The sequence below is a fragment of the Pan paniscus genome, chromosome 23 (assembly GCF_029289425.2).
Source record: "Pan paniscus chromosome 23, NHGRI_mPanPan1-v2.0_pri, whole genome shotgun sequence".
In the NCBI taxonomy this organism is placed as follows: Eukaryota; Metazoa; Chordata; class Mammalia; order Primates; family Hominidae; genus Pan; species Pan paniscus.
In genome coordinates, this window is record NC_085927.1 from 52,214,207 (window position 1) to 52,230,536 (window position 16,330).

A 16,330-nucleotide genomic window follows, 5' to 3' on the forward strand; every position below is an offset into this window, starting at 1 on the left:
TTTCACTTTGCTGTAGTTTTAATGTTTCACTGTAACATATGCTTCTGTCACCCACATATGTCACCTCCAGACACACACAAAACACACGCCAACACCAAGTTCAGAGAGTCTGGCCTGACCCGCGCTCAGTCAAGGCTGAGGCCATCATTCTGACCACAGGTCAGGGAAGGGAGACCGGGGAAGCCCCCTCAGGTGGGCAAATGACATCCCCTGGTATTGCAAGGAATGGAGTGATGCCACTCAGCCTGGCTGGACTGAGCCAACGGCCCACCTCTCCTGCATAAGCTGTCTGCCAAGAAAACTATTGAACTACATAAAAATCCATCCCTGAAATCCCAGAGGCATCTTTAGAATGGAGCATGGACTTTACATTAGAATGTGCTTTAACAAAAAAAAAAAGAGAGAGAGAGAGAAAGAAAAAGGAAAAACAGGTTTTGCCTGTAACTTGAGTTCAGGTTTGTGACACTGGGTGGCCAAAGAGCACTGCCTACCCTGGCCGAGGCCACCAGGCTCAGTTCCTGCAATATTGGCTGTGAAGGGAACCCCAGCCACACCGGGTTCAGCGCAGAACCAGCACACATTCCCATGGAAACTCTGCTGCCAGAATCCCCTGGAAATGTTTGCTGAGGAGGGGCCACCGTTTACCGCACCCACTGCAAGTTCTGGACTGGTGGTAGAGGCTGGGCACAGACTGACGTCCAGAAGAAGTCCATGGGCCCTCTGCTAGGGTGGCACCAGACTTCCCTGGTCCCACAGGACAGCCAGTGGCCTCCTAGCTTGGTTCTGGGCCCCCGCCTGCAAGCACACTTGGCAAGGGGGGCTTCAGCAGGCTCGCAGAACCGAGTGGCAAGGCCCCTGCTCCCAGAGGCTGGTTTCCCAGGATGATTTTCTCAAGCAAGTGCTGACAGAGCAGGAGTCAAGTGGGGGGTGGGGTTGGAGGCTGAAACCCATTGAAGGGGTCAACTTCCTAGAGGCAGGCAGGGATGCCTGGGGGTGCCAGACGTGGCTGAGATGTTTCTGCAGAGGGGAGGTTGGGAAGACCTAGGAGGGCAGGGCAGGCTGGGCCGGGAGGGATGGTGGGAAATCCCACCAGGTCAGGGGCCAGTGGGCAGAGGGAAGCATCAGCTGAGACCCAGAGACACGGCTGCCCTGCTGCGGTAGGGCCCAGGGGCAGGGGCCTGCAGGGGCTGCCTGGGGCTTCCCTTCCCCGCCCTAACTCCAGTCCCCACTCAGGACTGCTCACGTCCGTCCTGGAAGGTCCACAGCTCCCCTTCACCTGGGCCTCACCTACTCCACTCAAGCCACCCCATCCCCCTTAGCTTTTCCCCTCCAGGCCCATTCATTCAGCTCCTGCTAAGCCAGCACCCTCCTTCCCTCACCTCTCTGCTTACCTTGCTCCCACCCCCAGCTCTGGGCAGCCCTGGCCTGTCCATCTGATCGTGCTACCCCGCAGGCACTCCTTAAAGGCATGGCTGCAGAGAGCCTGGGCCCAGCTCCCAGGGAGGCCTGCCTCTCACTTAGACTCCTCTGTACTGCCCCAGAAGCCTATTTCTTCTGAAGGACGAGTCTTGAAGGAAATGCACACCCACTGAGCTTCTGCCTGAGCCAGGGAGTCCCCTTCTGTCCTTTCTGAGACACTGAGTAGTGTTTGTTTGTTTGTTTGTTTGGACAGAGTGTGCTCTGTAGCCCAGGCTGGTGTGCAGTGGTGCCACTTCGGCTCACTGCAACCTCTGTCTCCCAGGTTCAAGAGATTCTCCTGCCTTAGCCTCTCGAGTAGCTGGGACTACAGGTGTGTGCCACCACACCAGGCTAATTTTTGTATTTTTAGTAGAGACGGGGTTTCACCACGTTGGCCAGGCTGGTCTCAAACTCCTGGCCTCAAGTGATCCACCCGCCTCGGCCTCCCAAAGTGCTGGGATTACAGGCATAAGCCACTACACCTGGCCTGAGCTGTCTTGAATGTCACTGCAAACTGAGGCTCAGGTGGCCAGTGACTTGCCCAAGTCCACAAGGCTGTGGGAGGTGGAGCAGGGATTCAAGGGAGGCCCTGAGGCCACCCAGCCTGGGTGGGTCTCAAAAGCAATTTTCTTCTCTTTCCTCCTCCACCCATTCATAGTGGAAAGCAAGCCTGCACCCCAGGAGCTCCCATTCATACCCTCTCTGTCCCCTCTCTGTTCTTCCTCCTCCCGCCTGCCCCATGCACCTCCCACCCTGAAGTTCCCTGCCACCCCTCGCCCTGTGCCAGCTTGTCTCTGCAGGCTTTCAGTCCTGGGGGCTGGAGAACAGGTGCTCAGTCCTCTTTGCTGCCCACAGAAGTCTCAGAAAATTCTTGCCCCACCCTCCCTTGGGCCAAAGCCCTTTAGGGTCCCGTCCTTTCATGCTGTGCTCTCCTCCTCCTCCTCCTCCTCCCTGCCTCTCTCCTTGCTCACTGAAGACCTCAGCACCCACTGCCTCCCAGCCTTGCCCTGAACCAAGCACAGACGACCACCACGCTGGCAATGTCTATGTCCACCAGACATAGACAGAGGGGTGATGGATCAGCCCCCAAGAACCTCCTACGCCACAGGGAGGAGTTGGAATTTTATTCCAAGTGAGGCAAAAACCATGCAAGGTATGGAGCAGGGGAGGCCAAGGCCAGGTGTGGGTTTAACTGGGGTCTGTCGGCGGCAGGGCAGCTGCAGGGAGTCCGTGTTGGTGATGCCTGGGCCAGGGCACAGTGGTAAAGTTTAACCCAGGCTCCCCTGTCTACCCCTGAAAAAGACTGGAAAATGCTGAGTCCCAGCCAAGGGTCCAGGGTCTAGGAGCTGAGGTCAGAGAGGCCCAGGAGGTGGGGGAGGCAGGCCCAGTGAGGTGGCCCTCTCCTGGTCTTGCTGGCTTCGGTTTTCCCAGGGGAGCTCACTGCACCCTGAGCGGCATTGTCCCCCATTGCCCTGACCCTTGTTCCCACCTCCTTGGCTGGTGGAGCCAGGAGCCTGGGAGGCCCCTGTGCACACCTGGCAGCTTCACCTCCCCAAACAGGCCCGGAGTTCATTCAAATCCAGCCTCTGGGAGCAGGGGCCTTGCCACTCGGTTATGTGAGCCTGCTAAAGCCCTCCTTGCCATGTGTGCTTGCAGGCGGGGGCCCAGAACCAAGTTGGGAGGCCACTGGCTGTCCTGTGGGACCAGAGAAGTCTGGTGCCACCCTAGCAGGGCCAAGGGACTTCTTCTGGATGTCAGTCTGTGCCCAGCCTCTACCACCAGCTTTCCCTTCCCTGCAGGGAGGGGCATGACCTGCAGAACCAAAGGTGCCTCTGCGAGCCAGTAGCCCAGTGCTGCTTGGGGGCAGGGGCGGGGCCTGTGCCTTGGGTTCCCCACCCTCCCTGGGCACATTTGGGGTTGGGGCAGCCCACACGGTGGGGTGGGAAGATTGACCTGCCCATTTTACAAATGAGCAAAGGTGGGAGAACTCAGGGAGACATGGGGGAGCAGAGGGAGGAAGCAGAGCCCAACAGCCCGGGGCACCCGGACCCCAGCCACTGCCTGCCTGTGGATGGGTTTCTGACCACGGTGCAGGGCTGCTGTGAGGAGGAAATGAGGGTGATGTGGGCACTTGAAACAGCAGAAATGGCTCAGGGCCAGGCACTGGGGAGCCACTGTCCCCATGGGGCTTGAGCTTCTGCCTCAGAGGGACCTTCCGGCTGCCATTGAGGGTCCCAGCACCAAACCCCACAGCTGGACCACTTGGGACCTCAATCCACAGGGGGCCAGGGCTGGGGCCTATGGCAGATAAAGATAGAGGAGGAGGGCTGGATGAAGCCACAGGTGGTGGGCACAGGATAGGCCAGACAGAAGGGACTTTGGGGGACTCCACCTTGGGTAGAAGGAGGGACAGCTGAGGTCCTGTGGTGGAGAAGGCCTGGAGCAGAGGGTGACCAAGGAGATGACACAGTGCACGTACAGGGCCAGGCCAATGGGAGTGGGAACCCTTGGGAGAGGGAGCTTCAGGCCATTCATTCAGTTCCTGTTTAGCCAGCACCCTCCTCCCCTCATCTGTCCCTCTGCCCTCACCCCAACATGCCAGAATCTCCTTCCTCTCCAGCTTGTACCCAAGCCCTCTCTGCTCCATGCCCCCAGCCTGCTGACCACCTCTCAGCCATGTCCTGGGCCTCCAGATCTGTCCCTGATCCTAGTCTTGCCTCTGAGGGGTCCATCATCCTTGTCTGTCCCCCAGACCTCCCACGCCAGCCCCTGCTCCCACGCTGCCTGGCTGCCTCGTGCCTCTGGCCCAGCTGGGTAGGTAGGGATTTGCATAGCTGCTCCCCAGCTCCTCCATACCTCGGCTCCCCACACAGCACTGCTAGGCGCCCCTGCAGGGTCCTCCCTCAGCTCAGAGGCTGCCCTGCTGGCTGAGGTGCAGGCTGGTGCCAAGAGAGCCAAGAGAGCATGCTGCTCTGTCAGCATGAGGCAGTGAGCAGGGCTCTGGGCAAGGGTGGCATCCAGGAAAGCCCTTGAAGACTGAGGGGCGCTTTGCTGGTTGGGCCAAGGGAGGAAGGGCCTGCCTGGCAGAAGGAACAGCCTGGGCAAAGGCCCCAAGATGGGAAAGCCTTGGCGGTTGGGGCATAGAATGGGGGGGCAGTGAATGGGGGGGCAGTGGGGCCGGCCAAGACAGGAAGGGCCTTGAATGTGAGGGTGAAATGATGGGGTGTCCCTGGGGGCCTTACTCCCAACTCAGGTCAAGTCCTTTGGTGGCAGGGGCTGCCCCGGTCCTCTGACCCAGGGCAAGCTCTATGAGCGGTGGAGCCCATCCTAGAGATTTTCATAGACCAGGTTAAGTTCGCCATCATCTTCGAATCTATGCGGTCTCTCCTGGATAGAAAAGAAGAAAGGGAGGGAAGGAGAGAAAGAGAGAGAATGACCATTAAGAATGAACTTGCACTAATTTAGTTTTAGCCAGAGGGCAACAGATCACTTCCTGTGTAGCTTTGATGGGGGGCCTGCCCTCTGTCTCCAAGCCCACCTCCCCAGCCTCTTCCCCCACCATGCTGCCCCCACCCCTGCCCATTGCCCTCCAGCCACATGGGCCTGCCCTTCCAGCCTCAGAGCTTCCCCCACAGCTCTGCCCTCTGCCTTCTGCCCTCTGTGTGGGATGCGCCTCCTCCCACAGACACACCTGTTCCATGACTGCCCCCTACTCACTCTGCCTGCGGGCTCATCATAGGGTCCCAGGGACCCCCTCCCTCCCTCCCCACCCTGGCTGGTCCCTCCCAGAAGAACACCCCTCACAACAGGGCTACAAATGCCTCTGTGTGTCCATGGGTCAGCGACCTATTCCTGCAGACTATGGCTCCCAGAGGGTAGGGACATGCCTAGTTCTCCTGTCCAGCACCCCAGGGCCTGGCACAGGGTGGGCACTGCCGGAGATGTCCCTGCTTTCACTCAGGGTCTAGTTGAGGGCTGAGTATAGAAAGGGCTTTGAGAACAGGCGATTTAACAAATAGTGCCAGCCCGAGCCAGAGAAGGCCAAGTGCCAGGCGCCCGCACTCCCCGACAGATGCTCCAAGAGGCCTGTGGGCTCCTGTTCTGGCTGAACAACGCCTCACGCTTGACGGTGCTGGAAGCTCTGGTGCAGATGTTATTCAGCTTGGAACACATTTGAATTCAGAGGCAGTTGGTATTGCAGGAAAACACTGCTCATCCACTTTACAGATGAGCAAACAGGTTTAAGAGAGAAAGTATGGGCCGGGCGCGGTGCCTCACACCTTTAATCCCAGCACTTTGGGAGGCTGAGGCGGGTGAATCATGAGGTCAGGAGTTCGAGACCAGCCTGGCCAACATGGTGAAAACCTGTCTGTACTAAAAACACAAAAAATTAGCTGGGCACAGGGGCGGGCGCCTGTAATCCCAGCTACTCGGGAGGCTGAGGCAGGAGAATTGCTTGAACCTGAGAGGTGGAGGTTGCAGTGAGCTGAGATCGCGCCACTGCACTCTGGCCTGGGTGATGGAGCAAGACTCTGTCTCAAAACAAAAACAAAAACAAACACACACACACACACACACACACACACAAAACAAAAACAAAAAAAAGAGAGAAAGTATGATTGGGTAATATGCTTGAGGCCCCATCATGACAATCACAGAACCCTGACCAGGCCAGCCCAGCTTCTACCAGCTCACACTCTAGCTCCAGACTTTAGCCAACACCAACCTGGGGGCAGCTGGAAGCCTAACACCCCTGTCTGACTGACCATGTGGACACTGTGCCCAGTGATAGTTACAGTGGCTCATAGTGCATGGGCACAGCTGGGTCCCAGGCAGCTCTCTCAGTACATTCTACCCTCACTGAACATCTATGAGGTGGGTACTGTTAGGTTGCTCAATCTGCACACAAGGAGATTCAGACACAGAGAAGTCAGACACCTCGGCCAGGGCTGCACAGTGGCTAAGGGACAGCGCAGGAACTCAAACGCACCAGTCCTCTTAACCAGCAGGCCAGCTGCCACCAGGAGATGGCTGGGATTCCACAGCAGGTGGCTCACTTCCATGTCCCATTTGCCCCCCAGCTTCACCAGTGATGGGAGGGTCAGATGGAGCAAGAAGCCAGGCTTGGTGCCCCAGCGCCTGTGTACCTGGGAGAGGGGGCTCTGCTTGGCGGTGGGTGAGCTGCCATCCTCATTCTCGATGCAGGCATAGACCTCGGTCTCGCGGCGCTGCAGAGCCTACAGGAAACGGGGTGCCAGGATCAGGGGCAAGTGTGTAGAGGGGCAGTCCCTGGCCCCAGCAGCCAGCCCCCTGCCTGTTACACACCCCACCGTGGGAGCCCAGGGGAGGGTGAAGCCCAGCCACACCTTTGCACCTGCCACCCCCTTTCCCAGAGTCACCTTTCCCCTTCCCTGCCTATACAGGGCTGACCCCTCTCTGTTCTCGGCCACCTCCCTAACCTCCCTTAAGGACCTCCAGTAGAGCCTTGTATTCCACCTGGAGGGTTCTATCCAGGCTTCCACCTGGCTGGCAAGAGAAAGGGCCAGGCCTCCTCCTGCTGTCCCTGCCTGTCCCTAGGCTCTTAAGGGCTTGGCAGCCAGCAGCCCCCTGCATGATACCTGTGGCCACTGCTCCAATAGGATGCCCCCATGACCTCTGCCTTCACCCCCCCTGTTCAAAGCCCCGGCCCCTGTGAGGGTCCTCCCACCCACCCATACCCTCTAGCTCTCCCCAACCCCCACCCCAGCCTGTATTCAAGGATAACCCAGGCACCCACTGGGGTCACACTCCCTGGTCATCGAGCCTGTGCCCTGCTGGGGGATTCCAGAGTCCAATCCTGGTTCTCAGCACACCCCTCATCCCCCTTGCCTGTCACTTTCCTTTCATTCCCCTCAGCCACCCCTCCCGGGCCACCTGGGCTGCTGTCATCACCCATATGCGCCTCCCTGGAGGTCTCAAGCTCCTGCCACCCACTCTCTGACCACGGTCCCCCCACAGCCCAAGCCTCCTCCCAGGAAGCCCGAGTCAGTGTTGAGCTCAGCTGGGCTTGGAGGCCATGTCCCTGGCCTCATGGCTCCTGCACTGGGTCATGTCGGAGTCCTGCTCCCACCAGCATCTCACCAGATGGGAACCCCTTGAGGGCAGGGACCATGCCTAATCTATCTCTGGGTTTCTGATTCTACAGCTGTGCTTGGCACAAAGGGAGTAGCACCAAATGAGCTATGGTAAGGGGGCTTCCCCGTCACTCGGGTGTGTCCTAGGCCCACTCACTCTTGGCCCAGCTAAGAAAGGCCTAGCCAGAGACCTCAGGATGGTAGAAAGAACCGGGGCTTTAAAGTCAGACAAGAGTAGGTTCGAATCTCGGCTCTGACTTCTGCCAGCCAAAGGCAACCCCTTAACCTCTCCATGCCTCAGTTTCCACGTCTGTAAAATGGGAATAATCACATCTATTTTGCAGGTTCAATGCATGATTAAATGAGATACTGTGCACAAAGGGCCACACACACAGTCAGGGAAGTAGTAGGTGCTTAATAAACTGCTGTTGAATGGTCAAGAGAAGCATGAGGCCTGCCCACCTCCCCTCTCTGGGATCACAGACCAGACCCTCCCTCAGAACCTGTTGGACTCCGGAGCAGAGCCCACCAACAGCCTAAGCAAGAGCAGAAGCCTTTCCTTCCTGAGTGTACGTGTCATATGGATGCCGGCTGGTTGCCAAGGAGGCGGTTTCCCTGGCAACAGGCAAGCAGGGGTTGCTGAGGCAGGCTGGAGAGACAGGTGGTGCTCAGAGGCAGGAGGAGGGCGGGAGGCGGGCGGGAAGGAGGGAGGGAGGCAGGCGCCAAGAGGCAGCTGGGCATGAAGATCCAAGTAATAAACCATTTGGCACTTGGGAGACCCTCACTTCAAGGGCATCAGACATGGGGATGGTGGGGCGGCCCTGAGGACGAGTTCAAGGGGTCTCTGAGCCAGAAACAGGCTGGGTCTGGGGAGAGGGGCTTCCAACCTGCTTCCTTGTAGGAAAGGGACCAGGGCTGCCCCAGGAAGAAGCCTCATTTCGAATGGAGGGAAACTTCCAAGTCCTGCCCTGCCTTGTGCGGCCTTCGTGCCTGTCGAAGTGGGGGACAGTGGAGGAGTCGGGGAATAGGCGAGTGGGCGGTGTTGCAGTGGGCAGGGCAGGAGCAGCTGCGGGGCTGAGGGCAGGGGAGGCTGCGGAGGTGGCCACCAATTAGCAGCTGCTGAGTGAGGCCTTGACAAGTCCTGACCCGCTGGGTGCATTTATATGCAGGGTATGACCTGCATCACCAGGCAGTGAAATGCAGGGTGCAGCCTTGGCAACAGGACACCCTTTGAGCTCCTGAACCATCCCCTCCTGGCCCTCCCTTAGGTATGCCTGCTGGGAGATTGCACAGGCCTTGGAATGGGCCACTTGTGGGGCTGGGGATGGGCTGGGCTGGGCTGGGCTGGGGGTTGGGGGCTGGGGGCTGGGAGGGTGCTGGGCTGTGGCTGGGCTCGGTGTTGGGGGCTGGGGGGCTGGGCTGGGCTGGGCTGGGCTGGGGGCTGGGCTGGGCTGCGGCTGTTTGTCTGGGATCCAGGCCCTCCCGGCCCTTTGCCTCCTGCTGCCCAGTGGGCAATGGTGCTGACCCCAGTGATCATCCAACTGGCAGAGGTGTGAAGTCAATGCTGAGGCCTTCTCCAGGCAGGCTGAGGCCAGAGCTGAAGTTAGTGTCCCTGGGCCTGGACCTAGTCTGAGAGTCCTGGGCATTGGGGGTGATGGGTGAGATCTGGGGGTGTTGTTCGGGAAGGAACACACTCCGTGGAGAAGCAATTCAGCTCTAGACCAGGCAGTGGAAATGGGGAGCCCCTGAAGGCTTTCCTCACCAGGCATCAGAGTCGTGTGTTAGAAAGGTCCCTCTGGCAGCAGCTCAGAGCAGGAATGGGAGCAGGAGGGCCTGGAGGCTGAGAGTAAGATCGAGGATGCTGGGCCAGGCTGGGCTGGGACAGAGCCGCCGGGCGGGTGGGGGTTCTGAGTACTGCTGCTGAATGAGGATGCAGATCACATCCTGATGCCTCACATTTGCTACTGAGTGTCCCCACTTCCCTGTGCTGGGCCCCGTGGAAACCCGGACACCCTGGGAGCTAAGAACAGGCTTCTGCCCATCATATAGTAGGTGACCCCTGAGCACTTACTGTGTGCTGGGTGCCAGGAGGCTCTAGATTGACAATAATCACAGTAAAAGGTAGCCATGAAGGCACTGGAGAGACTCAAAGAAGGAAGATAGGGAGGTTGGGATGGGACAGGAAAGGGGAGAGGGGGCAATTTTGAAGGGGAAGTCAGGAAAATGCTGCACTGAAAGGTCCCATGAGGGTAGAGAGCTGAAAGAATGAGGGAGCGGGTCGGGCGCGGTGGCTCACGCCTGTAATCCCAGCACTTTGGGAGGCTGAGGAGGGCAGGTCACCTGAGGTCAGGAGTTCAAGACCAGCCCGGCCAACATGGCAAAACCCCGTCTTTACTAAAAATACAAAAATTAGCCGGGCGTGGTGGCGGGTGCCTGTAGTCCCAGATACTCAGGAGGCTGAGGCAGGAGAATCACTTGAACCCGGGAGGTAGAGGTTGCAGTGAGCCAAGACTGTGCCACTGCACTCAAGCCTGGGCAACAGAGTGAGACTCCGTCTCAAAAAAAAAAAAAAAAAAAAAGAGGGAGCAGCCGTGGCCAGTGTCAGGAAGGCCACCCTGGGGCAGAGGGAATAGCCAGCACAGAGGCCCAGGGCGCTGACCTTGACCCTTGGTGAGAGGGGAACCTCTGCAGGACCGTGGCGGTCGTAAGAACTGCTTCACAGACCTCCGCTTCAAGGGATCGGAACTGACCAAGGGCTCAAAACTGCCCAGCTGCTGGGCCTTGAAACCTGTTACCACATTTGCATGGAGGCCACATGCCTCTGACCTGGGCACTCCTCACACCCCTAGGCAGTGTGACGGTTTAGGGGCTTCCTTCCCTTGGGATCAGACCTGCTCCGCGGAGGGGCTGCTCTCCCAGTCTTCCCCAGCCCCTTCCTCATCTTCTCTCCCAGAGGGTTTCTCTAATAAACCCCTTGCTCACCTAACCCCATCTTGGTGTCTCTGTCTCAGAGGGCTCTGAGCAGAGGGCCATGATCTGACGATGGCTTACCAGGATCATTGGCTGCTGCCAGGTGAAAAACGAACAGGGGTCTTGGGGGTGTGGGTAGGGGGACACAGGGAGGGGAAAGGATAAAAATAGACCAGCTGCTTAGAGACCAACGGCAGGACTCCAGGCAAGAAACAGGAGTGGCTCCCACCAGTGTTAGCGCTGGGGCAGTGAGAAGGGCTGGATTCTGGATACGTTTTGAAGCAAGATTTGTTGATGGATCAGATATGGGCAGTGATTGAAACACAGATGGAGAGAATAACTTCAACATTTCCAGCCTGAGCAACGGGAAGGATGGAGCAGCAATGAGGAGACGTGCGTAAAAAGTTGGAGTTCGAGAGTGGGCGCAGTGGCTCACATCTGTAATCTTAGCACTTTGGGAGGCTGAGGCGGGTGGATCATTTGAGGTTAGGAGTTCGAGACCAGCCTGGCCAACATGTTGAAACCCCATCTCTACTAAAAATACAAAAACTAGCCGGGTGTGGTAGTGCGCACCTGTAATCCCAGCTACTCAGGAGGCTGAGGCAAGAGAATCACTTGAACCTGGGAGGCGGAGGTTGCAGTGAGCCGAGATCACGCCACTGCACTCCAGCCTGGGTGACAAGAGCGAGACTCTGTCTCAAAAAAAAAAAAAAAAAAAATCGGAGTTTGGTTTGAGAGAGATGTTGTTTAGACATTCAAGTGGGGTTGACTCTGGTGTTCAGAGGAGATGTCTGGGCTGGAAATATAAACTTGGGAGTTGTCAGGATATAGATGGTCTTCAGAACCTTGTGGCTAAATGACATCACCCAGTGAAGGGAATGAAGAAGAAAAAGGGTCCCGGGATGGGCTCCAACATTTACTCCAATCTTTACAGTTCAGGGTTCCACTGGTTCTGGAAGAGGAACAAGTGAAAGGGGCTGAGGAGGTGTGATGGTGAGGCAGGGGAGGATCAGGAGAGTGTGGAATGTTCTGGAAGCAAGTGAAGAAAGTGTGTTTGAGGAGGAGGGAGAGCTCAAGGGTGTCAGATGCCGTTGATTCATCAAGGAAGGTGAGGACCGAGAACTGCCCATTGGTTTAACAATGTGGAGTCAATGGTGACCCTGAGAAGGAAGGTTCTGGCGAAGAGGAGGGTTGCAAGCCTATAGAGAGAAACAGAAAGGAGAGGGAGAGGGGCTGAAGGTGAGAGGGCTCTGTCAACGCTGGAGGAACTCTGTTCTAAGGTGCTGTGGAGAAACGGCAGGGAGCTGGAGGGGGATGCGGGCTCAAGGAATTTCAGATGGAAGAAATCACAGCATGTTTGCAAGCTGTAAACCAATATTGTACCGTTAACCCTGTTTTGCAGATTATGGAACTAAGACTCAGAAAGTTTAAGTAGCAGACCCAGTAAGCAAAAGAACAAGGCTCAGATGGGGGTTTTGGTGGGTTTGTCTGACCCACCCCGAATTCATGCTTTTAATATGTCAAGTTTTTTCTTCTATTTTTAAATTTATTTATTTTTATTTATTTTGTGACAGAGTCTTGCTCTGTCACCCAGGCTGGAGTGCAGTGGCATAATCTCGGCTCACTGCAACTTCTGCCTCCCGGGTTCAAGTGATTCTCCTGCCTCAGCCTCCCAAGCAGCTGAGACAACAGGTGTGCACCACCATGCCTGGCTAATTTTTGTATTTTTAGTAGAGAGGGGGTTTCATCATGTTGGCCAGGCTGGTCTTGAACTCCTGACCTCAGGTGACTCACCCACCTCAGCCTCCCAAAGAATAGGTCAAGTTTTTTTTAAAACAAATTGAAGTAGTAAAGCTTTTTTTTCATGTCATAATATGCCATGAGCACTCTTCCACATGAATAAAAAACAAGAATTGACATAATTAAAAGAAGAAATAGACAAATCCACAATCATACTGGCAGATTTTAACTAACTTCTGTTAAAAATTGAGAAAACAGGCCAAAAAAATCAGTAAGAACCAGATGTGGTGGTATGCACCTGTAATCCCAGCTAATCGGGAGGTTGTGGTAGAAAGAGCACTTGAACCCAGAAGTTCAAGACCAGCTGGGCCACATAGTGAGAACTCATGAAAAAAATTATTTATTTATTTATTTTATTTTTTATTTTTTTGAGTCGGAGTCTCGCTCTGTGGCCCAGGCTGGAGTGCAGTGGCATGATCTCAGCTCACAGCAACCTCCGCCTCCCAGGTTCAAGCGATTCTCCTGCCTCAGCCTCCTGAGTATCTGGGACTACAGGCGCCCGCCACCACGCCTGACTAATTTTTTTTTTTTTTTTTTTTTGTATTTTTAGTAGAGACGGGGTTTCAGCATGTTGGCCAGGATGGTCTCGATCTCTTGACCTCGTGATCTGCCCACCTCAGCTTCCCAAAGTGCTGGGATTACAGGCATGAGCCACTGCACCCAGCCAAAAAAAAAAAAAAAAGTTTAATTAGTAAGGATCAATTGTTAATCCTTAATGAGAGTACTCATTCAACAGTTTTGAATGTCTAATTATATGATGGCTATGTGGTGTTTTTATTTTTACCTAATTCCACAGTGATCAGAGAGTATGTTCTGTATGGTTTTTAATCCTTTTGAATTTTTTGAGACTTGCTTTATGGCTCAGTTTATATTCTGTGTGCACTTGAAAATAACACGTACCATGCCTGGTTGAATGAGTATTCCATATATGTCAATTAGGCCAAGTTTGTTGATCATGTTGATAAAATATTCCATATCCTTATTTTTATTTATTTATTTATTTTTGAGACGGAGTTTCGCTCTTGCTGCCCAGGCTGGAGTGCAATGGCGCAATCTTGGTTCACCGCAACCTCCGCCTCCCGGGTTCAAGCAATTCTCCTGCCTCAGCCTCCCGAGTAGCTGGGATTACAGGCATGTGCCACCATGCCCGGCTAATTTTTTTGTATTTTTAGTAGAGATGGGGTTTCTCCATGTTGGTCAGGCTGGTCTCAAACTCCCCACCTCAGGTGATCCACCAGCCTCTGCCTCCCAAAGTGCTGGGATTACAGGGGTAAGCCACTGCGCTCAGCCCTCCATATCCTTATTGATCCTTATTAATTTAAAAAAAAAATTTTAATGGGGTCTTGCTATGTTGCCAAGACTGGTCTCAGACTCCTGGGCTCAAGCAATCCTCCCACCTCAGCCTCCTGAGTAGCTGGGATTATAGGTGTGCGCCACCACATTACATTAAGCAAATCACATTTAAGTAACCAGTGAGGCAAAGAAGAATTCTCAATGGAAATTTTAAACTGAAAGATAATGAAAACATGACATATCAAAACTTGTGGGATACAGCTAAAGCCATATTAAAGGGAAGTTCATACTGTAAGTGCACAAATTAGAAAAGAAGAAAGATAGGAAATTACTTAAGTATCCACCCAAAGAAGGAAGACTATATTTTAAAAAAAACCTTCCCCAGAGACTGGGAAACAAGACAAGGATGCCTGCTATCACCACCTCTATTCACCATCATTGTATCAGAGGCCTCAGGCAGTGCAATAAAGTGGAAAAAAAATAAGGTATAAGGATTGGGCCGGGTGCGGTGGCTCACGCCTGTAATCCCAGCACTTTGAGAGGCCAAGGTGGGAGGATCACTTGAGCCCAGGAACTCAAAACCAGCCTGGGCAATATAGTGAGACCTTGTCTCTACAAAAAATTAAAAAATTAGCCAAGTGCAGTGTCTCACACTCATAGTCCCAGCCACCCGGGAGGCTGAGGTGGGAAGATAGCTGGAGACCGGGAGGTAGAGGTTGAAGTAAGCCGAGATCACACCACTGCACTCCAGCCTGAGTGACAGAGAAAGACCCTGTCTCAAAAAAATAAAATAAAACAGGCCAAGCGTGGTGGCTCACGCCTGTAATCCCAGCACTTTAGGAGGCCGAGGCGGGTGGATCACCTGAAGTCAGGAGTTCGAGACCAGCCTGGCCAACATGGCAAAACCCCATTTCTACTAAAAATACAAAAAAATTAGCCAGGTATGGTGGTGGTCTCCTGTAATCCCAGCTACTCAGGAGGCTGAGACAGGAGAATCGCTTGAACAGGGGAGACAGAGGTTGAAGTGAGCTGAGATTGCACCGTTGCACTCCAGCCTGGGCGACAAAAGCAAGACTCTGTCTCAAAAAAAAAAATAATAAATATAAATAATAAAAATAAAATAAAATAATGAGGATTGGAAAGGAAAAAGTAAAACTTGCGTTATTCATAGATGACATGACTGGGTTCGTAGAAAATCCAAAGGAAGGCCAGGCGCGGTGGCTCACACCTGTAATCCCAGCACTTTGGGAGGCTGAGGCGGGCGGATCACGAGGTCAGGAGATCGAGACCACCCTGGCTAACATGGTGAAACCCCGTCTCTACTAAAAATACAAAAAAATTAGCCGGGCGCAGTGGCGGGCACCTGTAGTCCCAGCTACTTGGGAGGCTGAGGCAAAAGAATGGCGTGAACCTGGGAGGCAGAGCTTGCAGTGAGCCGAGATCGTGCCACTGCACTCCAGCCTGGGCGACAGAGCGAGACTCTGCTCAAAAAAAAAAAAAAAGAAAGAAAGAAAAGAAGAAAAGAAAGTGAAAATGGGGACAAAACCTTTACCCTAAAACCTTATCAAGAGGATTGATAAAATATAACAGGTGTAAAGTCCTGCCATGATCCCTGGCACATAGTAGGTACACAACAAATGGCTCTTGATACCATCATCATTGTTGTGACTGTCACTCTTCTCCGCCCAGGCCCAATCCCAGTTGGTAGACCCTTATGTCAAGGGCTTGGCAAAGTTCTATGACCTCTACTCTCCAAGCTGCCCTGCAACTCTGCAGGCAGTTAGGTCTCTTCACCTCACTCCAGAGAAGTCGGCCTGCATCCTAGAGGCTGTGAAACCCAGGCAACAAGAAACTCTGCTCAAAAGAGCTCTTCCGTTAAAAATAATCTCATAGAAAGATATTTATTCACGTGGAAAGATGTTCATGAGATGTTCATGAAAAAAATAGCTGTATTGCTCCAATTAAAAAAGAAGTATGTGTGAGTGCGTATGGGTTTCTTTGTATATATTTATAGAAAAAATACTGGAAAATATATTAGTCAATGTTCTTAGTATTTATCCTGGAAGAAGATGGGATTAGGATGCTGGTTATTTTCTTCTTTTATATATATATATATATATCTATCTCACATATGTGTATGCTGGGGGAGAGGGAAAGTGAGAGTGAGAGGGAGAGAAATATTTTCATCTAACAGTTGACACCAGAATCCCTGGTAGGGAAAATACCACTATGAGATGCTGGGAGACAGGAGAGAGTATGAGGAAGTCTCCGGCCACGTGCAAAAGCGTGGCTGACAGAAACTCCCCAGGATGGGGAAGCTGAAAGCCCTTTGAGAACTGTCACGTTCCACTTGGAACTGTTGGCACTGCCCCACAGGGACATTTCCTTGGCCTCGCTGCCACCCGCCCCATCCTCAGCAGACAAGGCTGTATCCTGGGCGTCCTCTGTGTGGTGTTCTGTGGCGTTATTAGAGTGAGTCAATGTTGTGGGAACAGAAACGACAGCACGTACGAGCAGAACCCAAGCACCATCGCAGCCAGGGGGCGTGCACCTGGGGAGCGTGCACCTGGGGACCTGCAGGGCCCCAGAAGGGCTGTGTGCCTTCCAGGCGTGGAGTGGGGAGCCCACCTGGCGGTGCCAGATCTCACGAGATGGGGACCCCAGCTGGCACTGGGTGGCATTTGTTCTTCCCTTGC

General features: G+C 54.2%; 1 protein-coding gene across 4 annotated transcripts in view; it reads right to left on the reverse strand.

Annotated features, from left to right (window-relative positions):
* Positions 1 to 16,330, reverse strand: part of NFAM1 (NFAT activating protein with ITAM motif 1) — a 58,698-nt gene continuing 42,368 nt past the window's right edge. For 3 of the 4 annotated variants that reach the window (XM_055105402.2, XM_034948498.3, XM_003814651.4), the window contains 2 exons: positions 6,606 to 6,695; positions 1 to 4,845 (listed from right to left, as the gene is read on the reverse strand). In XM_055105402.2, coding sequence (XP_054961377.2) covers positions 4,786 to 4,845; positions 6,606 to 6,695 — 150 coding nt within the window. In that variant the 3' untranslated portion in view covers positions 1 to 4,785. Of the gene's footprint in view, positions 4,846 to 6,448; positions 6,586 to 6,605; positions 6,696 to 16,330 lie in introns of those variants that run through there. The other variant, XM_034948497.3, reaches the window with a different exon arrangement.